This window comes from Scomber scombrus, chromosome 8 (genome assembly GCF_963691925.1).
Source record: "Scomber scombrus chromosome 8, fScoSco1.1, whole genome shotgun sequence".
Classification (NCBI taxonomy): Eukaryota; Metazoa; Chordata; class Actinopteri; order Scombriformes; family Scombridae; genus Scomber; species Scomber scombrus.
In genome coordinates, this window is record NC_084977.1 from 9,131,010 (window position 1) to 9,155,527 (window position 24,518).

Below are 24,518 nucleotides of genomic sequence, written 5' to 3' on the forward strand. Positions count from 1 at the left end.
GGCTCAGTATTTATAAAATCCTGCCTGTGATTAGGCCATAAAGATGACATCATCATAAAACAGCAGAGGAACCATCCTAAAGTGACTGAACCAAATTAACTGCAGATATTGAATCTAATGATTAGGTGTTACATTTAGACCCACAAGGCAAACAGAAAACCTACACAATCTTTAACAAACAAATAAACCTATTAAAGGTGAATGGAAATGTATTTAAATGTACAGCAGTATGATTGTGACATGTTTGTTTAATTATGAATGGAAATACAAGGCCTGTCACTCTTAACAGCTAAGTGTCAATCTGTAAGTGTAGATTACACCAACCTCACACTAGCTGACAGCAGCTGCATATTTAGCCCGCTTTTTGATTTTGTAAAGCCTATTACTATAAACTAATTCTAATATTAATCCTTTGCTCACTTCCTGTAATTAATAGCGACCACATTAGCATGTGATCCGTAAAATTGGTATACATTTTATCACGTTTTAAAGTGATCTCTTAAGAGTTTTTGTTTTTAAAAACTTGATGAAAATGGACATTTCTTATTATATATTTATATATATTTCTTATTTTATGACTGGACATTTATTAGACAGATTCTTTTGAATTAATACACTGATAACCTAAATGCTGTTAAATAAATGCTCATATTAAATGTTGATAACCTGTTATCTGATCTTTGTAACACAATATAACTCAATACAGCTCTTCATGGCAGAGACAAAAATCACTGTAGGCTATATGTTGTTTTTTAATCATAACATTTTTTTGCACAAATGCATAAATTATCCCTGAATAATGAAGACACATTTAACTAAAGTTGAGCTTATTTTTCAGGGTTGTAATTGCTCATTTAAACACATATTTTCATTTTTGAATCTTAATGACCTTTTACTGTGGTTAAAACTGAACCTGACTTTGGGATCTCTTTTAAGAAGATAACACAAGACAAGTCAACAGATCTGTGGCTTATTTGTATGAATTGGAAAATATCCTGTATATAGTATAATAATAATATAATGTAAACTGAAACAGTACAGCTGTAGATTATAAACACCCAAACCAATTACTCATACACTCTCCATACAGTAACCACTGTCATATCCCAGTAGGATTGACACCTTCACGAGCACACGGTGTTTTTTTCCTCGAGGTGGTTAAATGTTTCCATTCATCTCCTCGTTTCTTTAATGACTTTCGAAAATCACGAGTTTACGTTACAGTAACGTGCTCGCATCGTGACAGGAGAGCTCATATGTCGGAGCTGCACCGTGTGCTCGCCTGCCTGCCGCCGCTCGCCCTTTCTCTCTCAGCCACACCCTCCCATCTCCCATCAAGCACGCGTGCAGCTGTGCGGGGCTGTCTGTGCGTGCGTGCGTGCGTGCGTCTCCCTGTCGGGCACCCGCAGCATCAGCAACACAAAAGGGTCGGAGCTGCCTGCCGTGGGCTACCTCAGCACTGATCGGAGGGAGGAATCGCGTTTTAAAATAAGGTGGTGGGATTTCTTTCTTTTTTCTAACATGTTGTTTGTGTTTATGTTGAATGTTTTCCATTTTCACGGCGCTGATGACCTTGTCAATGCATCCCACCTCTCATTCCTCATTGACCTGCACAGATCTTCTGCTCCATCCTTCGCAGATGTGTGTGTGTCTATGTGCATGTGTGTGTGCGCCTTAAATGGGCTGGGACTCGCAATTTGATCCGATTTGAAAAGCGCAAACGCCGATGTCAACAGGCCAAATTGGAATGTATCGGTACTTTATTAAATCCAAAAATTATACTAACCAATTAAACGCCATTTGGGTGTCATCTTTGGCTATATGTGTGAAAAGCAAAGGCCAGATTCTTTGTTCTCCGGGCGCCTTTTAGTCTGCAATTAATAGACTGTAATCCCTGTGCGGCTCGCATCCGCTAATCTGCCATTAACGGCTACGTATTGATCCGTGCCTTTAGGTCTGATGTAGTACTGTACATGCAATCCGCGCCTTTCTCCAAAAAACCCACACACAATACAGCATTTGAATAGTCAGGGGGGTTTGAGTCAGCTGGAATCCCATGCACAGGCCATATGGCGCGGCCCGGCATGTGCGATAAAAAAAATGAAATTGTGGATCTATTTTTCTACGCGTCATTTAAAGGCGTTTTAAATCAATGCTGCATTACTGTCATCGTCAGTGGACTCTGGTGCTGATACACACAGAGGCAGGGAGAATGGATGGCATTTTGCCAGCAATGAATTCACAGGCTGCTGGTGTTGGATTTATGGTGCTGCTCTGTGTAAACTGGTCTGTTTTTTGCTTGGCTGCTTCAGCACCTGATTGACTGACAGTCTGCGTTGTAATGCTTGTCTGTAGTTCTGTAGATACATGAATTATGATACATTAAATTACAGAGGTGTGTCATGTGCGATTCAGCTCTGTGTTTTGCAGAGGAAACCTTTAAGACTAGCTCACCATCCTGATTCAAGAGCAATGTTTTTAATGAAATACTGCAACCATCAGTTTAATATCCAGTATGAAGAGTCTCAGACACACATAGCTGCACAGAAACAGTGATTTCACTGAGTTATCTTGTCATCACAACTCAAATGGTGACTAATGAACATTTTCTCAGAGACATCTGTGGAGTGCCTTTACAGTGCCAAACAGCATCCATTTTACCTGAGTCATACATCACCTTCTGACCTCAGATAAAACTGTAGCTACAGATTTGGATTTAATTGCAGCCACTCAGACAAAGAAAGTCTGATGCAATGTTTTCTATGCGTTTAAATGTCAATTGATTTGCAGTGATGTGGCTGCACTTTAGACAAACATAGAATCGCCACCTAATAGCGCTTCAAAGTGCTATTTTGAATTCACTTAACCAGTAGTTGTACAGTACAGCTGGAAATATGTACCTTGATATGTTACAGTATAACAGTATGTACTTATACTGTGATCCTGATCTAGAGTGTATTCTTATTATGGGTGGCTTCAGTCCACACGTCATGTAGTTTAGTATTTTATCATAGTGCATCACATCTCCTGACCTTCCAGCATGTATTATGTTCAGTCATTAATTTTAAGATGATCAGTAGTTTGTACAGTAGTGGATATACTTTGTATTATACAGACATTGGTGTTAGAATCAGTGCTGTCCTCGTTTAAAGCACGCTCACATTTGTAATAACAGTCTACTGTTCACTCCTCTTTTGATGAGGTCTGTCCTAATTATTCAGTCCTGTGTGGTGCTAGTTATCATCAACTCCACAATTAATGTACCATTCAGTGTGTAGTCTATTAAAATTGTTATTAATATTCATGAATGTTTTCTTCCCTGATGTGTTTGAGGCATTTAGGTCACATCAGAAATGTCAGTGTATATCCAGAGTAACAAGGAAATACAGCATTAAACTGATATTTATGATACATTGTCATAGAGTCAAGCTGATTTTATTTGTATAGATCAGTATCACAAATTTGCCTCTGGGGGATTTACAACCTGCACAGTAATAAAATATCTTCTATCCTTAGACCCTCGGTTGAAATGAGGAAAAACTCATGTAAAAAAATGTAAGAAATCTCAAGAGCAACAGAGGAGGTATACCTCTCCCAGGATGGACACATATGCAACAGATGTTATGTGTGCAGAATAGACCAGATAACAAAATTATAGAAATCCAGCATGGACAACAGAATTATAGATTAACTGATAACATCTGCAAAGAATCTGATCACGAGGCTGTTGAGCAATTTCCAGAGACTATGAAGATTTAGGCCTTCCCTATCATCCATATATGGAATATAATTAAATACACTGATATATTTTCATCTTTTAATGCAATCCTGATTTGTATGGTATGTAATAAAAATTATTCAGGCATTTTTTTTAAAGCTCAAATTTTCATGAATATTATGAATGACTGGTTTAGTGCATGTCAAGTGCGGTGGTATCTCCTGTATCACTGATGGCGGTTGATTCTCGTCTCTGTGCTGCTTTACACATAAAGTGGGGTCATGAAGACTCTCTGAATGTGCTCTGCGTAGGTGGGTGTGTGTGTGTGTGTGTGTGTGTGTGTGTGTGTGTGTGTGTGTGTGTGTGTGTGTGTGTGTGTGTGTGTGTGTGTGTGTGTGTGTGCGTGTGTGTGTGTCTGCGTGAGAGAGAGAGAAAGCATGTTTTTGCTGCTTTACTGGGGGTTTCTATTTATGCGCAGATTCGGTCAGAGAGCAGTCTGTCTTAGAAGTGCTACACTGCTGTAATATATCCAATGCATCCAGGTTGGTAAAGCCCCATCATTACCATATCCCTGTGAAACTGCAGTGTGATCCTGCCAAAACTGAGTGCGCGTGTTGGAGCCGGCCTTTTTACACACTAACACCATGTTGATGGCATCATGATTCCACATTTAGACTGGTACAACCATAAAATCAGGATTTTATTCAGTCATTTGGTTTGAAGGCTACCAGACTCAGCTGTAGTTTTTTCCTTTAGAAATGATTTTTGCCTTAAAAAACAACCATTCGTGACCGAAACATTATTAAGGATTTGTGGTGCAACACATTACAAACCATTATAATCACACATGTGCATACACGGTTACTGTTAACCCACAATGAAAGCCTTTGTTTGGCACCAGCCAGTTGAAAAAGATGAATGCCACTCTGTTCTCCTGCACTGGCTATCTGGCTTGAAAACAAAGTGTGACTTTGTGCCTCCTCAGCACAGCAGCACTAACAGACACAGTCAGAACACCCATCTCTCCCCGCTCAGCGCTCACTCTACACCGATCCCCCACCGACACGCCTTCTCCCCTCGGACCGGCTGACTGTACATGCGCTTCCACTCCAACACGCACCTGCACTCTTGCACCCACTCTGACACGAGTTTCGTTCCTCAGTACAGACTGTACCTTGGAAGGGCGATCAAATTTTCATCAATATGAGAATATCAGGGGATGTTTACCCTGTCACTTTTCTGTACGCCCACACGCACGCACACACACACACACACACACACACACACACACACACACACACACACACGCACACACACACACACACATAGCTAAGCCTTCACTGTATCTGACACCTGACTCCAGGTAATGCCCTAGATCCACAGTGACAGCAGGCAGGTGGAACGGCCACACACTCATAGATACCCTCGCACACAGAGCCACTGCAGGACGGTAAGAAGGCATTCTTCTACATCAATCTATAACATTTGCCCTTTAGAGCAGCGTGAAGATGTTGTAGCTGTAGTTTGACTTTAACTATAATTTGCATTCATTCTCTCATCGTCCGTGGCATTCTGTGGGCAAAACCACTGTTCAGGTTGTGTGCAAGGACTTAATGAAGCGTATCAATATTACTATGTCAGCTGTGAATATCAAAAGTCACAGTGTTGGTGTGTGATGCTCAGTCAAGAGATGAAGGCCTCTCTGTTGTTGTTGTTTTTGTTGTTGTTTGCACACTTGAGCATTGTTGGCTAACCATTGGTCGGTGTGGAAAATATAATCATGGTCATGTGATACATGTTGTGTGTCACTCTATAGTCCATTGTTTCTCCACATGCACCCTTTGGACATCTAGAGTGTGGACAAATGCCACTACCTTACAGCATAATGTCTGAAAAAAATGAACATTATGTAATCATCAAGGCAGTGTTGTGTTTATTTATTGCTGGCCTGTTGGAATAGGGTGTGCTTTATCTGGTAATGTATTTATGGATATTGGTGTTTGTTGGGCACCTCTAATCAGGTTTTCAGCCAGGTTAGCAGCATGGCTCCAGAGATCACAATGTTGGTCTGTTGGTCGCTCCACCATTTTGGGCCAGACTGAATTATCTTGAACAGATATTGAATGGGTTGCCATAAAATTGTGTGCAGACATTGCACACAATATCTGCACTTTGGTGACACCTTGACTTTTCCACTAGCATCACCATGGGGTTCACGTTTGTGGATTTGAGTGAAGTACAGCCTAACAGCAACATCGTAGTTTTGTTACCACACTATGCCTCAGCTCTCACTGAAGCTGACATAGGTTTGGGTCAGACATGCTGAACACATGAGGCTCCATTTTCATTGGGGCATGAACATTGGCACAGGCTGCAATCTGCGTTTTTTATGCAGTTTCCCCATATTTTTGATATCTTTGTGCCCTGTACAATGTGTATGGCACAAAGGTGATACATACAACTGAAATAGAACATGGAGTTACATTACATTGGTATTTTGATAAAAACTGTGCTGGAAATATTTGTATACGAACCAGAGGCCCATTTTAAAAAAGCTACTGTCGAGAACTGCACACAGAGTTCAAATGGTGGGAGTGACACTTGCTAATGTTCACGAATTGAAGATAAATTTTGCATTGCCTACATGCGTGTGTCACAAGAATGGAGTTTGTTTTGATTATATGAATATATGAAAATGGGAAAGAGTAGGTGAAACAGGCCCACAGTTTTTTTCTGCACAACATCACTCAGTTGATGATTTTGTGCCTCCATCAGCAAATGTAAGTGAAATGCATGATGGAAATGTTTAGCTATTGCATAATAATGCTAAATAATGTGAATAAACATTCTGAATAGACACTTAATACAGCCACGTCAACATCACATTAATAGCTTATTTGATTATTATCCATTTCATAAATAGATGCTTTACACCAGCATGTCATTCACAACCCATACTCTATATAAAAAGCCTTCAACATCAGACTGCTGCAAAATCACCACACCAAATTCTGTGCTTCATACATCATACATTGGTACATTGCAGTGCTCTGCTCTACTTTTGTCTCCGTTTGTGTCACAAACCATCAGATGTAGGAGATAGTGACATCCTGGGGACGCATCAGACAACCATAGTTCACAGTGAACTTCTCCCCCCTGAAAATTCTCACTCACTTATTCTCATCCAGAAACACTGGGTTACCACACATGAAGACCTTCTTTTCAACTTGTCTGTGAAAGTAGAATTTCATATTTCAAAGTGTAGTTAAATTTGATCATGTTTTTTTTAGAAGGGAACTCCTGTCACATAAACTCTCTGTTTTTGCAGCAGTAGTATGACTGGTCGAGAAGATGATAAATCATCACACACCTCTGATATTAATTTTCCATAAATTACCCAACTCCTTCAAATATAGTGTGTGCTGGATATACAAAAATCTCCCTCCTTGTGCACATGAACTAACACTTTGCATCTGCTGTTAAAACAACCACATGCAGTGTTTGTGCATATATGCAGGTCTGTGAACTATCTCAGTCTGTTTATAGTGATAAGAGTCTGATGTGGAGGTTGATTCTGTGTTGTGTTTGTCTGCTCTGGCTAATATGTTGCCATGGAAACCGGAGGCTGCTCAAACTTTGGAGAGTAGTAAAGAATGAGATTGGGGGGAGTTGTGTGTACTGGGAAAACCTATTTATTTTATTACAGACACAGTTTTTGGTCACTCCATCCATCCTGATGGATAGTTGTACTATTCACATGCTTCCTCATCCACCCCTCCTCATGTCACCCTCCGTGCCACACTCATGTTCCTCACAACAAACTAACAAACCCAAACCTGCTGTTGTGTCTCTGTTCTATATTTATGTCACAATTTCCTCCCACAGCAGAGGCAGTGGAGACGGTCATCTGGGTAAAACAAGCTTTGTGCAGAAGGGCAGATCGATGTTCCCTAAGGTTTTACTGCAGTGGTGCGCAGCTATCACAAGCTGTGCAACTGAAATAGGTAAACTGTTACACAGCTCAACCACGTTCGTCTGTCTGCTTTGTCAGCAAGCTACTTGTGCTTTAAGGTTATAGCAGTTAGCCGACGCCACGCCGCTACAACACTAAGCCATGCCATTGGACTCTGGTAGTTGTCTCGCCCGCTCTGGTGCAGAGCCGTGTCACCATTAAATGATGTTGAGCTGCTGGGTCGTTGGACAGCGCTGCAACCCGGCATCGCGTTATGCCACCGCCATACTATGATGCAGCTGTTGTCAAAGGCATTTTTCTGCTTCTGTTGAGCACATGGCTGCTCCTCGTGCTTCTCTCATCCCATCTCTAGCTCTGCTCCTTGAGTCTGTCCTCTGCAGCAGTGGGCCTACAAACATTCGCACCAATAAACACAAACACAAGTCATGCACAGGCTACTTGCTTAATATTAGCAGTGGCAGCCAAGAAAAGTCAACACATGTAAACAAACAGACAAACAATACAAGAAAAAGATCTCTTCAGGCCGGCAGACAAAAGCACATACAGTTTCTCTCTTTGCTACACACACTGTCTGTGTTCACACACTCCTACTACCAAACATGCTTGTTCGCTCCTTGTTCTGTACTGGCTGGAGTCAGAGAGCACAAAGGGCCTTTCTGGGCGAGACATTTCTGAGAGAGTCTGTCCAGTTCTGTCACCCTCAGGAAGGAAGCCCACGACATGCTGATCCCACTGGAGACAGCAGGCTTTTCTCCGGCTCTCTCAGTACTGTCTCACACTGTGTGGTACTCGACTGCTGGCCCGGGCGCTTGTGGTTTTACACAACACACATTTCCGCAGCACATCAGAAAACCTCTGCTGCAGACAAGTGTTGAGTGTTTCGGCTGGAGGATGCACGGGTTTAGGGTTCCTGAAGCTGTCTGTGGTGTGTTGGTTCCTGTCAGTTCATGAGATGTAAATAAGAGGTGGTTCATGTGGGTTGTGTGATTGTTCCTGTTGTATCTATATTAGACGACAAAGGGTTATCATAGAGAGAGTGAGCATGTTCAAATCAGCTGCTATAAAAGAAGTGGATGACTTACTTTTTTGTCTTTTATTTCAGTACTTCCTGCAACCCCCAACCACTTGTCATGTCAGATGTATCACTGACTTTTCCACACCACCATTTCTGCACCAACAAGTCACATCAGAGAGGCCTCAGAGCACATATCTTGATTTGAAAACGTCACAGGCTTTATTCAATTTTTTATTAAGAGCTATTCCGCAAGAACTAACCAAGCTGAGCCTTTTGATTATAAAGCTAGAGGCGATGGAGAGGGCGAAATAAAAAGCAAAACTAGTGGAAGTGAAACCTTAGCTCAGCTCGAGCACAGTAAATGTACAGAGCCGCTCACCTGATCTCTCATGTTTGTCTCCTCTCAGTCTGGGCTGCTCTCCTCTCATCTCCTCTCCTTCATTAAAAGCTCACACTTGCTCCTTTTAAACCTGCAGTAAAGGAGCACCCCCCCCCCCCCCCCCCCCCCCCCCCCATGCTCACTTGCTTCTTCTCTCACTACAGCCAAGGTGTGCCGTGACCATGGCGACGGACGCCACGGAAACTAAGCATGACATGCATTTAGAGGTAACCGAATCCAAAGGCCCAGGTAAATAGGAAAAAATGAGTGCGTTTAGATGCATCTTAAAGAGACAGTGCTTAAAACAGAGTCAGTGATAACATCATGAGGATTACCTCTGTTAGCCTTGGTGTAATGCTCTTTTTTTCACTGTTTCTTTAAGGACTGTGTGGTGTGGTGATGGGTTTGAATTGATAGAAGAGATTTATAGTAGCCTTTAGATTTGTTGGTGGTTTGCTGTGTCCACATTTCTAACTTCTCTACTTCACTAACCTCTATTTTATCCCTTTAAGCAATTTTTAGGTAACACTTCATCAGCGTTCATCATATACCCATGTAGCAAAGATTCAATGAGTTGTGTGAAAGAAATACAACACATCAATGTCAAAATATCAAGAAGCCTCATTTATGTCCAGGAATTGAAAGAGACAGCGTTTAGTAGATAAAGGCCTGAAGTTTAGTTGAACATTTTGGGAAATGTATGAATTCACTCTCTGGTGGAGAAGTAGATGAGGAAATTGATACTACTCTCATATCGTTTGTTAAATATAATGCTACGGCCAGCAGTCGGTTAGCTTAGCTTAGCAGAAAGATTGGACCTAGGTAGAAACAGCTAGCCTCACTCTGTTCAACAGCTACAAATCTGTACAAAACTGAAATGGGAAAAACAGTAACAGAAATAGTCGGACACATGACTTAGTTATTTTAGGCAGCTTTGAGAGGTGCTGGTGGGAGGATTTTGAGCCCTAGGAGAGAGCCAAGCAAGCTGTTTACAGTCTTTATGCTAAGCTAGGCTAATTGGCTGCTGGCTTTATATTTATAGATCTGACCTGCATTTCCCTAAATCTCAAACCATTTTTTTTAATGACACAGAAAATCCAGTAATTTACTCCACAGCACCCTGAATTGCTGACTCTCTTGTTATTAGACATGTGAGCTGTTTAATTGTGTGAATTTTACCTTAGATGTGAGCAATAAGTAGAAAAAAATAAAATAAACTGTAATTGGGAGCCAGACTCCTGCTGGTTTTCTCTTCCCCCAGCTAGTTAATTTCCCTCTACCAGATGTGAAATATTTCCTGATGAGATGGCTAGAATTAAAAAACCAGCAGGGGTCTGAGTCTGAGTCCAGAGGACCAGGGTGAAAACACACTGCACTACAGACATACAGGAAACAATAGTTAACCCTAGTGTGAGGTTGGTAGTGGAGTGCTGCCGCTGCTGCTGCTGCTGAGTCGTCTACGCTGCTGAAAAAAGTGTCCTTTCTTGTTTCACGCATGAGTGTGTGAGCATGCCCATGGCAGTGCATTATGGGCTTTGTTCCAGAGTAGAAACACTGGACGGGCACTGATGCTGAGAGAGCATGCTGCAGGGAAACAGAACATCAGCGTCTCAGCATAATATCATTGGCTGCTTTGACAGACAGAGTGGCAGTGGGTCTGACAGAGTATTGAGCATGTCATCAATTTCATCAGCGCGCTATGTAAACACAAATCTATTTAAACAAAAGACAGATTTTTTTTTAATGATTGTCAAGTGATGAGAAGAATGATTGATGATTCTTAAATCTCAGACTCAACATGGACATGAAATTTCTTCCTGACATTTAAGCAAAGGACTAATCTATTAATTAAGAGAATAATGAACAGATCAATCAACAATGAAAACAATTGTTGATTGCAACCTTACAAAAGCAACAAAAAAAGTACAACTTGTCATTTTTATACTTTGGTTTTTGTGCTGATGAATCAAACACGATTTAATGTGTTAATTAGTGAGTTTAGTGGACAAGAGAAGGTCAGCTCTTATTTTTGTGTGTTTATGCTAAGCTAAGCTAACTAGCTGCTAGATAGCTTTATATTTACTGTACAGGTGTGATCTACTACTTTAAATCTTCTCTTGGCAATAAACCAAACATATTTCTCAAAATGTCTAACTATTTCTGTAAAATTTAAAAAAAGAGAAAAAGGGGGTCAGAAGCATTACAATTAAAAATATAATTTTCTCCAATTTAATTAGAACAAGATTATATCTTCAAGGCGTTGAGAGTAAGTTGGAGGCATTAGAGATTTCCAGTAAAGTGAAAATGTGGTTGTGTCATCTGTCACATTTGTCATATTTAGTACATGGACAATGTTGGCCTTTGTTACGAAGGTGTCAGTGTAATGACATTACTGATATGGTCAAGACTGATAATGTCGTCTTTTTAGAGTTTACTGATTTCTATTGATTGTTTGCTTCTCAGATTTGAAGGGTAAAAGCATTCTGTTTAAATGAAACCTGGGCAGTGTCCCATTTTATACAAACAAATAGTACTCAGACAATCAAAGACAGCAAATGAATCATGAATTCCCCACTTTGTGTTTCTACTGAATTGCCTCAATATGAATACATGTACAAAACCTTAACTTCAGGGTAAAGGAGCTAAGTGGGAAAATGAGTCTACTGTATAATTTCCCATGATGCCTCTGGTATGGTGAGCAGAATGTGATGTGAAATCCCACACCAGTTGCTACTTATAGCTCTGAAAGGGATACCCACAGAGCCCTGAGAACGCCTGTCTGCACAGTGGTGTAGAGTAGCTTTGTAGCTCTGTAACTTCACCCACTTCGTTCATCCCGCGGACCTCCACAAGTACTCAGACACACAAATAAATACACAGACAAAAAAAAAACACACTGACGGACTTACACTAGCAGACAAGGCCAGAAAAGTTCACTTTTACATTTTGAAATGAAACTAAGAGATATCTGTTTACATTTTCTTTGGGATACTACAGCTTTTGCGCATGGGAAAGTTTAGCTCATGTGTATAACTTTCTGGCATGAAGCACAAAGAAGAAATAAAGATATCAACCAAAAGTCCAAACTTAGTTTTATTGAGTTGTAACTGTAAACTCGTGACTTCCTTGAACCAGCAATAATTAAGTGGCTTTTTTTACAACTATTGCTTTTTTATACAAGTTAACTGTCGGCTCATTGTTTTATCTTTGGCAGCATGTTGCCCCTGTTATCATTTGGCGCAGTTTAAGGAGTAATGTCACTGACCTATGGATCAGTGTGATTAAGTTTGATATGTGTCATTAAGTAGCAGTCAAAGTATAATCTTAGCACCTAACCGTACGTTAACAGTGCATGCGCAACATTCCTGGTTGGACTCTGGCTTGGGATTTTTATTGCATGTCATACCCCTCCCCCCTCTTTACCCTCATTTCCTGTCTCCTCTCCAAAAAATATCTCTAAAAAACTGTACTCCCCTTGGTTTTGCGTAACTTGGAGAGTTGTTATCTATTAAAGCGTTGCTCAAATACTGCAGGTTAAATGTGATGTGAGTCACACATTTGACCAAAACTCTTTAAGCCATGAGTGTCATGGTGGGTTTTCACTGCTGTCCTTTCTCTCAGAAGAAATCATGGACTTTGCTTATGTTTACTTTGCAATTCAAGGATTTGATCACCACATTTTTAAAGCTGCTCTGACTGCGGGTGCTCTGTTTTTATGCGTGGTGTTTGTTTTTCCCTCTTCCTGTATATAAGAGTAAGTATCAACCAAAGAGCCAAGGTTTTCTTCTCATTCCATCTGCTATTGTGATTTATTTTTTTGTTCATTCAATCAATTGCATTTCATTAACTATCACGCAGATACACAAAGACACGCCTACAGGCACCGTCCTGCCTCGTTATCTTGCCTGAGGGCGAGATATGGAGATTGATGATGCAGTTGCATTTAGCTGTGGTTATCATCTGTTTTATGTGCCAACAGAGAAACGGCGGCAGGGCAAATTCCAGCCCTTCAGAAGACTGTTTGGGAAGAAGAAGAAACGGGAAGCTAAAGGGGGCTTTGATGGAGCAGAGCTAAAAGCGAGTTTTTCTACTGGGGAAGTATGCAATGGAGTTGTTTCTGACGATGAGGAGCCCAATCAAAATCTGAGGTAAGTTTTTGAGCAGTGCATAAGAAAACTGAGCTTGTTCTTGCGTGATTTTTATTATAGCAGATGAAAGCTACACCCAAATCTTATCAATAATTTAGTGTCGGTACAGGAAGTTTGTAAAATGCTTGCCACCTTAGTTAGATAGTGAAAAAAATCTACTTTAACCGATTTTATCCAAGAAACGACTTTGCTTCTTATCAGACTTTGTCTTAGGGCATCCATTCATGCTCAACAGGAAAGTGAAAGTGCTAAAAAAAAGCCTCTCATAAACGCTGGAAGTTGTTTTTTTGCAATCTGTTGAGAAAAGGGTGAGGCCCTGCTCATATACAGCTCATGAAAGGGTCGACATAAGTAGAGACTCTAATTGATGTGTGGAAACTGCTGGTGTGTAAAGAGGTCATTCATTTCTTTATGTGAAATGATTTGTGGAGCGACACTACAGCCCTGCTCATGATAAATGAATGAATGACAGACAATAATGACACACTGCAATGCTGAAGACGCTCTTATTCTTCTGCAGAGAGTTGAATCCCATCGGATCTCGAGCTCTCTCACACGACAGCATCTTTATCCCAGAGGAGCCTGTGACCGAGCCCAGTCTAGACCACACCATGTCCCAGGAAAACGTCTCTGATAAAGTTCGGAATCTGCAGGTAAGCCTTAAAGCAATGTGCACCGAGATCAGTTCTGTTCTGTCTATATATGGTATTAACATGTAACCTTTATTGTTGATTACACAGAGGCAGATAGCACAAAGTATAAAGTTCGGCCAGAAACCTCCCTCTCTGAGGAGGAGTGAGGGAGATGAGGGCAGTTCAGATGAGGAGGAGGTTCCCCAGAGCCCTCTGAAGGTGATGGCACAGGTGGAAGTAGAGCCAGCAAAAACAGAGCCAAAGGTGAAACTTGTTATCTTATTCTGGTGACAATTTGGTTTAAATTTTTAAAAGCAGTGAGACTGAGATGTGTATCAGTAAGTAAATGCTTTGTTATTGGGACAAAAGCAGGTCCAGGAGACCCAACAAGCAGGATCGCACAGCACCCCAGTGAAGTCCCTGAGGTCCAAACGAGTTCTTCCACCTACTGGTACGATCGAGTCTATCAACCTGGATGCTGTCCCGCAGTCTGTTCCTCGCTTAGACAACACCGCTGCCAAGCATAAACTGTCCGTCAAACCGAAAAATCAGAGGGTTTCCCGCAAACACCGGCGGTTCACACAGGTGAGTCGAAGCTATAGTCAGGTTGTGTGGGTCTAAGCATGCTGTTGACTCATTTTGTGAGATTTGCAAACCTTAGTTGTGGATAAGCAAACTAATCATTATTCCACATCCCCAGGAGATCCAAGAGGTATCTATGCCTGGTGTGCTGCAAGAGGACTTCGAGGCAGCAGGTGTCTCCACAGTTGATCAGCGCAGGACATCTGTTGAGGAGTCGCTTGAAAGCTTCAAGAAACAAAGACTCCATGAGGAGGAAAGACAAGAAACAAAAAAGAAGTTGGAGGAACAGAGGTTCAGACAGGAGGAAGAGGAGAGGAGGAAGAGAGCAGAGGAGCTGAGGCTGCATGAACTGGAGGAGGAGAGGTGTCGTAAACAGCAGGAGGAGGAGCGCATCCGTAAAGATGAGGAAGAAAGAAGGATTAGGGAGGAGGAAGAGAGAAGGATTCAGGAGGAGGCAGAGAGAAGGATTCGGGAGGAAGAGGAGAGAAGGATCAGGGAAGAGGTAGAAAGGAGGCGGCGAGAGGAGGAAGAGCAGATGCGGAAAGAGGAAGAGGAAAGGAGGATGAGAGAAGAACAGGAGCGCCGACAGCGGGAGGAGGAGGAGAGGAGACGACTTGAAGAGCAGAGGAGAAAAGATGAGGAGAGAAAGAAGCGGGAGGAGGAGGAGGAGGCAAGAAGGCAGGAGGAGCTTGAGGCTGAGCGTCTACGTTTGGAGAAGCTAAGAGAGGAGGAGGAAAGGAAGAAAAAGGAGGAAGCAGAAAAGCAGAGGTTGCAGGAGATTGAAGAAAAGAAAAAAATAGAAGCAGAGGAGAGAATGAGAAAGGAGGAGGAGGAGCAGAGGAGGCTGTCTGTAGAGGATCCAGATGGCAGCTCAGATCCACAGGAGAGGCAGAGGAGAGCTGAGGAGCTGCGCTGGAGAGAGATGGAGGAGAGACAGAGGCCTTTCTCTTTCAAAGTTTCCTCTGGAGAAAAACAGATTTTGTTCCAAAAGGTCAACCTGACGCCCGTTACGCCGACCTCCAGCCACCAGAGCAGTGCTGCCGCTGATCAGAGAGAAGGTGCTAAGGTCTCCTCCTCTGAAGGACCAGACTCCCCCAACTTGCCAACATCTCCATATGTCCCCCACACAGCCATTCTGGTGACAGGCGCCCAGCTTTGTGGAACAGCTGTCAATTTGGACCAGATCAAAGACACCGCCTGCAAGTCTCTGTTGGGTTTAGGAGAGGATAGAAAGGCCCAGGGAACACCGCCAACCAAGAGCAAGACTTCACCAGACCGCAAGTCTGGCAAAACCAAATCACTCAATGAGTCCTCTCCCACTACAGACCAGTCCAGTGCTGACGTCCTGGCAGAGTGGGCTAGTATCAGATCGAAGATATTCAAGGGGGTAGAAGAAGGAAAGTATGAAGAGTACCCAGAGTCGAGCAAAAACCAGCCTCAGCCCAGCAGTGAAGAACAGCCTGTGTTCGCCCACACGAACCTCAGGAAGACAATGTCAGCCAGCGCCAAGTTCTCCATCACCCCCGCAAAGAAGAAGTTCGGAGATTCAAACAGAAACTCTGAGGTGTTCACTACAGATGAGAAAGAAGCAGGAGAGGAAATTCCTCCATCTGATAGCCCTACTGCATCCTCACCAACACCAACCAGTAAACCTCAGAACAGGACCAGTAAAACTGTCCGTATTGTAGAAAGAGGGTCAGAGGAATGTATGTTTGCCAAAGACCTCCCCTCTTTCCTGGTTCCCAGCCCTGGAGACAAACCTGAGGGGCAAGAATTGAGGAGCAGGGGACACAGTGAGACAGAGGCACCTGAAAGCAAAGAGGAGGGAGAGGAGCGGGGCTCAGGCAGTGAAGACAAGCCCTCACCTTTTGGCATTAAGCTGAGGAGGACCAACTACTCCCTCCGCTTTCACAACGAACAGTCCACAGAGAAAAGGAAGAAACGCTACAGTGCAGGAGACAGCTTTGATGGCGTCCCTTCACCTCTCACCCCCATCGAGCCAGACTCTGATGCTTCCTCTGTCTTTTCTGACAGATCAAGTCCCACATCGCCTCAGAGAGATTGTGTGATCGGCAAATACTTACATGCATGTGCCTCCCCTATCCCCCGTGCTAAATCAGTCAAGTCTACCAGCCCGACCGCACACAGTGAAGGCGAAAAGGTGGTTTCAAAGCCACCGCTCTACCGAAGACCAGCCACGTCACCCAAACCTACTGGAGCAACCCCAACACCTCCCCCATCGCCGTTACCTAAAGTGGTCCATGGCTCTCCCGGTGAGGCCACAGTTCTGAGAACTGGGGGCGCAGATTCACCCAGCCAGGAGCAGCCAAACAGGAGCGAGGAACCATCAGCGGTGGCCCAGTTGCAGAGGAGCAGCCATGGCCAGATCCAAGGGGAAGAAGAGCCGAAGGAGAAGAGATCCTTCTTCCCCTCCATTAACATCCCCTGGAGAGAGAAGGTGGACAGAAAGACAGAGCTCATGAAAAGAGGTCAGTGTCACTTTGAGTAGGCACTGTGTTGTTAGTGCTGATCGGGAAATGGCTTAAAGAAAAAGTTAGACATTATGAGGGATATGTTTCTTAGTTTTCTTGCCAAGGGTTTGATGAGAAGATCGATACCGCTACAGCCAGCAGCAATGAGCTTAGTTAAGCATAAAGTCAGGAAACAGGAGGAAACAGCTAGCTTAATAAAATCCACCATAAAGTTGACTTAATTTTTTAAATGAAAGAAAACTGTTTTGTTAAAGATCCCCTCCAGACATGTTTTTAGATTTATGTAAAAACTCTACTGTGAACTTTTTTGTGTAAAAACAGAGCTGCTAATTTTTGAGTTCAGCTTGGAATGAGATTTGTCCCTAGTTGGGGGTACGGGGCGGTAACTGTGATAAATTGACCCACACAACCTCTCTCCGGCCTTATGAACCAACAACTTTTCATCAGACTTTTTCTTCTTGCTAATTTATGTTTCCAAATATTACACTTTAAAAAAAATATCTCTGCTCCTCACCAAGCCACTCCCATCATCCAACACTCCCAACTTTAGTCTCTCAGGTCCACGGGTGCCTGGTTTTGTTTTAAAATGGGAATTTGGAAAGATATGTAATTGGCAGGGGGTAAAGAAGAGCTTCTAATTGAGATTACTCTGAGCAGCATGCATGGGAACACGTTACAATCTAATAGTAGTTGTATATATTTCTCGTTTTCTTCCTGATGGTCTCCTGTTCGTGTTGTAATGTTATCAGTTATGAATTTGCTTTTCACTGCATGAGAAAACAGACATGTGGCGTGAGAGCATGTGAAAAATGTCCATTGCATGGGTCTCATGGTCAATGCATAAGTGTTGGCAGCCCTGACAAAAACCATATCAGACACAAATTATTGTTCACTTATCTCTTTATCTTTATCCTAAAATGACATCTGCTCATTCTCCCTCATTATGCAAATATATGTTCATTTCAAAAGTTTAACTGCGAGTGTCATTAGCTTCAATCGATACACAGCTCTAACAATTTGCCAATATGCATGTGTTCCCCTGCAGAAAAACCATCACTACAGAGCAGGCACTCACTCGACAGTGCGAAGGTCCAGGAGAAGGAAGCTGGGCCGTTATGGATCACACTGGCGCTGCAGAAGCAGAAGGGTTTCAGGGAGCAGCAGCAGAACCGAGAGGACCGCCGTAGCCAAAGAGAGGCCAAACTGGCAGAAAAACACTCAAAAGATAGAGACAGCGTATGTGTCCCAGATTGACTGTTATCTGTATTGATCGCACACAGTGTTCTTCCTCTCAAGCAGTTACAAATCTCTTTCACAGGTTACGCTGGTGAGCCCCACAGAGAGCAGAGGAAGTGGAAGTACCAGTCCCAGCTCTAAACCTCAGACACCAGAGGAGCCCAAGAGACCAGACAGCCTCCTGGGAAGATTTGAGCGTCGGGACCACCTGAAAAAAGCCAACACTTTACCCAGTTCTGTCACTGGTAAGAACCTGCATGTACACATCAGCACAGCCATATACTGCTGATGGTTGTTTGATTGAGAGATTAATCTTTGGTAATTGAACAATCATTTGAGTCACTTATCAAGTGAAAATGCCAAACATTACTGGCTCCAGATACTCCAGATAAATATACGGTTTTCTTTTCATTTGTAATTTGTTCTGTCTGGACTGTTGTTCAGACAAAATAAACCATCTGGAGATGGTCTCTGGGAAAATGGACATATTTCAATATTTTTTGATAATATGTAGACTAGATAATCGCACAATATTTATCATATTAATTATCATAAGCATCGTATGCTCATAAGTTGCTGCTCTCAAGTCATATTTACAATGTGCTGACACTCAAATATTTCAATTATTTGTTCTTGATAAAAAATGATTTCTTTTTTAATATACTGCTCATTAGAAGAAAAGCTGCAACAATCAGTCGATCAATGGATAAAACAATCAACAACTTATTTGATATTTATATTATTTGATGAATAAATTGTAAAAAAAAATAGTAAAGATTTGATTGTTCCAAGTTCTCAAATGTGATCATTTGCTTATTTTGTTTGTCATACATTATAGTAAACTAAATATTTGGGGGGTTTGGACTGTTGGTCCGACAAAACAAGATAAATGACGACATCAACTCTAAGCTCCAAGGAATTATGATGGATGAAAGAATAGAATACATTGAAAATATGATCTCCTGACAATTAGGACAAAAAAACTATGCTTGGAATAATAATTTGTCTAAGATATTAATACTAATACAGATCACACACAAGGCTGCCAAGATCATCGGGCTCCCCACCCCCAACCTCTCAGACCTCAATAGCACAGCCACTGCACACATATTTCACACTCCTTCCATCTGGCCACCGATACAGGTCACTGGCTTGGAAGAAAATCAAATTCAGCAAAAGCTTCATCCCATATGCTATAACTGAACTAAACCAAAGAATGAAGAGATTGTAACTGTGGGGAATGGATGTATGTATGGTGGCGGGTATACGTCTGTGGTATTGATGTTGTTCTTGTAACCTGTGAAGTTGTTTGTGTAATTCTCGTGGCTGTACGGAATGTGAAAATAATCATCCTGGAAAGGACAATAAAGTCTATCTATCTATCTATCTATCTATCTATCTATTTTGTTTTACACAGAAATGGTTCAATTACTTAAATAAACATGTTTGATTCTCTTTGTCCTCCATTAAAAACTGCAGTATCTATGAATGTTCAAATATTTTTCATTTCACCTGTTGGGTGCAGGATGTCTCCTATTTCACTGTAACGTTCATTCTCAGTGTTTTGTGCACTGGATGCTTCATGTCTCCACATCTACTGGATCAGAATTGGCTCCAAACTAGTTGTGACGTCAAAAATATTGCTAGTAGGTAGACTACATGTTTTTAACTCAGATTTCAGGTGAACACAGAGAAATTTTCCACTTTCAGCAGATGAATATGAAAACAGCTTCTGGTGTCAAACTCTGCACATCATTCTGCAGAGTGGAGCTCAAAAATCACAGTGAAGTAACACAATTCTAAACACATTCTTGATGAGAGGGGGACTTTAATCTTACTTAAAATGAGTATAAAAGTGTTATGATCAGTGTTATGAATAGAGCTGTAACTAAACGTTGTCCTTGGTTTGATGTTTCAGTTGAGATTGCGGACTCTACACCGTCGCCACCTGCTGTCAAGGAGGTGTCAAAGCGCTTCCCCTCCAGTGACTCTCCGCAGGTGTCCACAGAGCCGGCCTGGCTAGCCCTGGCCAAGCGAAAGGCCAAAGCCTGGAGCGACTGTCCTCAGATCATCAAATAACACCATCAGCAGCAACCCCCTCCCCCAAACCCCAACTCCACACTGGGCTCTGGCCTGCATCGAGACTGCACACTGCCCCTGAGTCAGCATTACCTGTCCTCCCCTCCCAAACTCCAGATGTCATCACTCAACATGAAAACTCTCCTGACTGTGAAACAAGTAGAGCCCTCCATCACCTCGTAACCTCCACCCTACACTGGCTGGTACTATTATCATGTAAAAGTGCGCTTCGCATTCAAATACTCCAATACAATCGCACAGATATATGTAAACAATTGTTGCGAGCATGTGCATACTGTATACAAACACACAAAGTATATGTACCAAAAGACACAGATAGAATGAACAAGTCGCAGTCAGGGACTGCAGTCCTCAGCAGCCAATCACAACCATGGCTGGCCAACCCATTTTTGTTTTTTTAAAATTTTGTAGCCAACTGTGTCACCGTGGTTGTAAATACATAATTCACTAAACACAATATGAGGTGAGACACTTCTGTATTAGAGGTGAAGCTTTGACGTATGACAGTGTTTAATCAACAGAGGGTAACTGTCTGAATCGTATTTTAAGGGCTACCAGAAACAATAACTCGACATGACCCTGTTGAATCTGCTTGGTGACAGCTGATGGAAGTGTTACAGGCGTCTTCTCTGCCGTATTCTCTTGTTGGTATTATTTATGTGAAGGAACGAATTTATCCATGTTGAAACAATACTGTATATCTCTTCTCTGAGCCTTGTTTGTCATGTACAAAAGAAGCCTTTTTTCTTTTCTTTTTTTTTTTACTCATACTCAAAACCTTAGCATAACAATGCTCACTGTGTCCGTGACGACTGTGATAGCTTTCCAAGAAGCTATTGAACAATTTGCCATTATGAAGTAACTAGAATCTGTTTGTAAAGCAGCACTAAACAGACTCTGTCATATTCACACACGGTGGGTGCACCTAAACACAGCACTGAAGACCACAAGTGTTACTGGGCATTTACAGTGAACTGCACATTACACTCACTGCTGTGTGATGACGTAACTTGGATTTTTTGCTTTGCTTATGGAGACAGACACTTCCTGCTTGCTGTAACATACAATTCCTGTAACACACTTGTGTTTGTAGGCTTATGCCATCACTTCCTCGTAAATGTGATATGATCTTACATAATGTAAGCATTTCCTCGATGAAAAGAAAAGAACAAAAAACAAAACTCCAGCATTCTCATTTCCTGCCACTCACTTAATGATCTGTATGTATGTAAGTATGTACTGTATGTAAGTCAAAGGCGTTAACAGAGCTTTGGTCAGAAAGAGGCCTGAGTCACTTTGTCATTTTGTTTCTAACTTTGGTCGTGCACAATAGTGTAGTGTACGCAGTGTTATATGTAACAAAAAAATGTTTGGTATTATTTGCACTTTTTTGTCCCACTTAGAGATATTCATGAGAAAATTCTTAAAGAGATACAAAATGTTATGAATAATGTAAATTAAATACTGATGTCTGAACCTAATGGACTCATTATTTCCCTGTTCTAGTTTCACATCTTAAACCCGGAGCTTTAATTAAAATCTAATTTCCCAAAGCACCCTCTCTGCTATGACACAGACATAAAAGACAGCAGTGTTTATTAAAAAAATATTGTAAAAATACATTTCATCCTTCTACGTTTCCTCTTTGGCAGTCAGCTTTAAACAATACACATAATCATTGCGGCACCCGATTATGAGAGACTGTTTCCACACCACTGGGGATGAAAACAGCTCTCCTGGTAGAGTAAATGATGCCAACATTTGTCCATCTTCAACATCCAGAATCCAGATGGTGCCATCTGTGGAGGCAAGGCCCACAAGAATCCCCCTCCTGCCTACAGCAGAGCCATCAAACACGCACGGACTGGCGTACACCTTCCCAGAAGTCTGGAAAGTCCAAACCAAAGAGCCGTCGGCACGGTTCAAACAGTACAGGCTACCGTCATGTGATCCACACAGGACTCTCTGCAGGTCTGGTGTGACACACGGAGAGGAGAAGACGGGTCCCTTTGTCAGAAACTGCCAGAGCTGCAGAGAAACAAGAGTGGCACACTGAAGTATTACACTAGTTTGCAGAAGCATTGACTCAATTTTCACAACGTATCAGCTCATAATACAAAACGTTCCTAATTTTGGCTCCATAGCAACACCTGAATCAAATTAGTTAATGCATAACACCAAAGGTTTTATAAGACAATCGCAACTATTTGTATGTTAACACTGAATTTGGATCATTGTTGCATTTTTGAATTAAATGGCCATCAAATAATGCATCAAATGTAACACTGTGAAAGTAATCAAAAGGAATGAGATGACATTTCTTTTTTCTTCCTCTTTTCAGTGAGTAAAACGAATAGAAATAGTAACAAAAACCTCTTTGCTTAAATTCAGTGATCTACACATTTAATGATAAGATAATGTGATTTAGTGTTGTTGGTGTGTAAGGGCTGAATTTACTGTTTAAAGTCTGTTTGTTTTAAATAAAATTCATGCTTGTGTTGTTTCTCACCAGTTTCCCCGTACTGCTGAAGCAGCAGATGTTTCCATCCACCGAACCAATCACCACGTCACCAGAGGAGCCGCTTGGCGATGAGAAGAACGGGATGTCTCTACAGTAAGACCAGAGGACCTGTCCGCTATCCTGGGACAAACAAAAGACAAAAAAACACCTGTCACACAGTACTGCAGTCATGTTTGATCCCATCTAAAAAACAAAACTGATGTCAAATGTTTGTAATTGTTTTCACTGACAGCGTTGAGACAGAGCAGATGACCTCCCAGTGATGCTGCATACAGCTGTCTGTGTGAGGCGTTGAGGTACGGAGAGGAAAACACAGCTCCACCACCACAGTGATGCTTCCAAACACACTGTCGAACCTAAAAAAACACAACACACAATTATCTTGATGCTTTATCAGTCACATCTATCTGTTCAATTACACCAAAGCAATATTATAAAATACACTGAGGCCATGTGGTAGAAGTGACTTAACACTTTATACCACAAATCTCACTATTTCATGCATTATACTTGGATAGAGATCTATAGAAAGGGGAATTATGTGTACTTCATTGTGTAAAAATAGAATCTTTATTCCAAAGTTTTAACTAAATAAAAGCAGAAACCTTTGGGTTTAGGGCGTAAACGTGCCCGTCATGTGATCCCACCATCACCAGACCTGTGAGGGGATCTACAGCGGGACAGCTCTTCACAGCGTCTCCTGTCTCAAACGTCCACCGTGTCTCTCCAGAAGCAGCGCACAAGAAGTACACGCAGCCATCGTAGCAACCTGGAGAAATACAAAAAAATCGTAGTAAGAAAATAGGAAAGTAAATGAATTGTTGAGTCAGCAAGTTCGGTGCATCCAAAAGTGATCCTGAAGGACAGTCACTTCAACAAAAAGAAGACATTCATCATAGACACTGACCTATAACCACGAGGCGCCCGCACTGAGACACGGCAGCCGAGGCCTCGATTCTGCCCCCGAGAACTCTCTCCCACAGAAGGCTGCCAGTGTCCACGTCTAAAGCCTGCATCCTGTGAGAGTGCGAGCCGATGAACGCTGTTGTTTTAGCCTCGTCTGCTCCTTCTTGAACTAAAAGCACCGGGGAGGCGTCCACACATCGGCCTGTGTCTGAGGACCAGCTCAGACTGAGTCCCAGAGCTCTAGATTTAACATCACTGACCTTCTTATTCACATCCTTTTCTCTGAGTGCATCGGCCTGCAAGCTTTTATTTGCCTCTGCATTTCTGATGTCTCTCACATCGCCTGCTCTTCTTATAACTTTAACAACCTGATTCTCAAAATAATCTGCACCTTCTTGAGGCTTCTCCGCTGCTGTGGAGTCTTTACGTTTCCTCTTCCCTAGCACCACAGAGGGAGCATCATCCTGCCGCTTCGCAGCTTCAGACGCTGATGACGGGCTCTTCTCAACTGGAAGCATCAGCGTTACCCTGGAAACGTGTCGCAGCACGTCGGAGAAGGTCCCGTCGAGTACCACCTCCAAAAGTTGAGGTGAGGTCGCTCCCGTAGCAGCGAGGATGTCTTCACAGAGGCGCAGCGCCTTCAGAGAATCTCCTCCACTGAACAGGAAGTTGGATTCCTCCTCAATAGCTGCGTTTTCAGCAAGACCCAGAGTATCCTGTTGATTGGTCAAAATGTGGAGTGTGAACATGTGTAGAAAGTGAGTTGTTTGAAAAGTTGTGAAAAACATGCCATACCTGCCACAGAGACTGAAGAGT

The 24,518-nt window shown here is 42.3% G+C and overlaps 2 protein-coding genes across 3 annotated transcripts in view; one reads left to right on the forward strand and one right to left on the reverse strand.

Annotated features, from left to right (window-relative positions):
* The first annotated feature begins 1,414 nt into the window (after positions 1–1,414).
* cracd (capping protein inhibiting regulator of actin dynamics) lies at positions 1,415–21,672 on the forward strand. 2 transcript variants are annotated; one of them, XM_062424703.1, is made up of 9 exons: positions 1,415–1,493; positions 13,065–13,233; positions 13,754–13,886; positions 13,974–14,129; positions 14,238–14,450; positions 14,566–16,936; positions 17,985–18,175; positions 18,258–18,420; positions 20,094–21,672. In XM_062424703.1, the coding sequence occupies exons 3-9, from the start codon at positions 13,845–13,847 to the stop codon at positions 20,252–20,254; spliced, it is 3,297 nt and encodes a 1,098-aa protein (XP_062280687.1). In that variant the 5' UTR covers positions 1,415–1,493; positions 13,065–13,233; positions 13,754–13,844; the 3' UTR covers positions 20,255–21,672. The 2 variants fall into 2 exon arrangements, with proteins under 2 accessions (XP_062280687.1, XP_062280686.1); XM_062424702.1 differs by lacking the exon at positions 1,415–1,493 and adding an exon at positions 12,625–12,839 and having other exon boundaries at positions 14,235–14,450.
* A 188-nt stretch (positions 21,673–21,860) lies between these two features.
* Positions 21,861–24,518, reverse strand: part of aasdh (aminoadipate-semialdehyde dehydrogenase) — a 6,457-nt gene continuing 3,799 nt past the window's right edge. Inside the window, exons 9-14 of the mRNA XM_062424021.1 lie at positions 24,498–24,518; positions 23,704–24,418; positions 23,402–23,565; positions 23,027–23,152; positions 22,785–22,916; positions 21,861–22,303 (exon numbers count right to left, since the gene is read on the reverse strand). The exon at positions 24,498–24,518 is cut by the window's right edge and continues 98 nt beyond it. Coding sequence (XP_062280005.1) covers positions 21,908–22,303; positions 22,785–22,916; positions 23,027–23,152; positions 23,402–23,565; positions 23,704–24,418; positions 24,498–24,518 — 1,554 coding nt within the window. The 3' untranslated portion in view covers positions 21,861–21,907. The remainder of the gene's footprint in view (positions 22,304–22,784; positions 22,917–23,026; positions 23,153–23,401; positions 23,566–23,703; positions 24,419–24,497) is intronic.

Coding starts and splice junctions, on each gene's coding strand:
- cracd (XM_062424702.1), top strand. CDS start 13,845: ATGTCCCAGGAAAACGTCTCTGATAAAGTTCGGAATCTGCAG. Junction 14,130..14,234: donor CAGCAAAAACAGAGCCAAAG/GTGAAACTTGTT, acceptor TTGGGACAAAAG/CAGGTCCAGGAGACCCAACA. Junction 16,937..17,984: donor GACAGAGCTCATGAAAAGAG/GTCAGTGTCACT, acceptor GTTCCCCTGCAG/AAAAACCATCACTACAGAGC.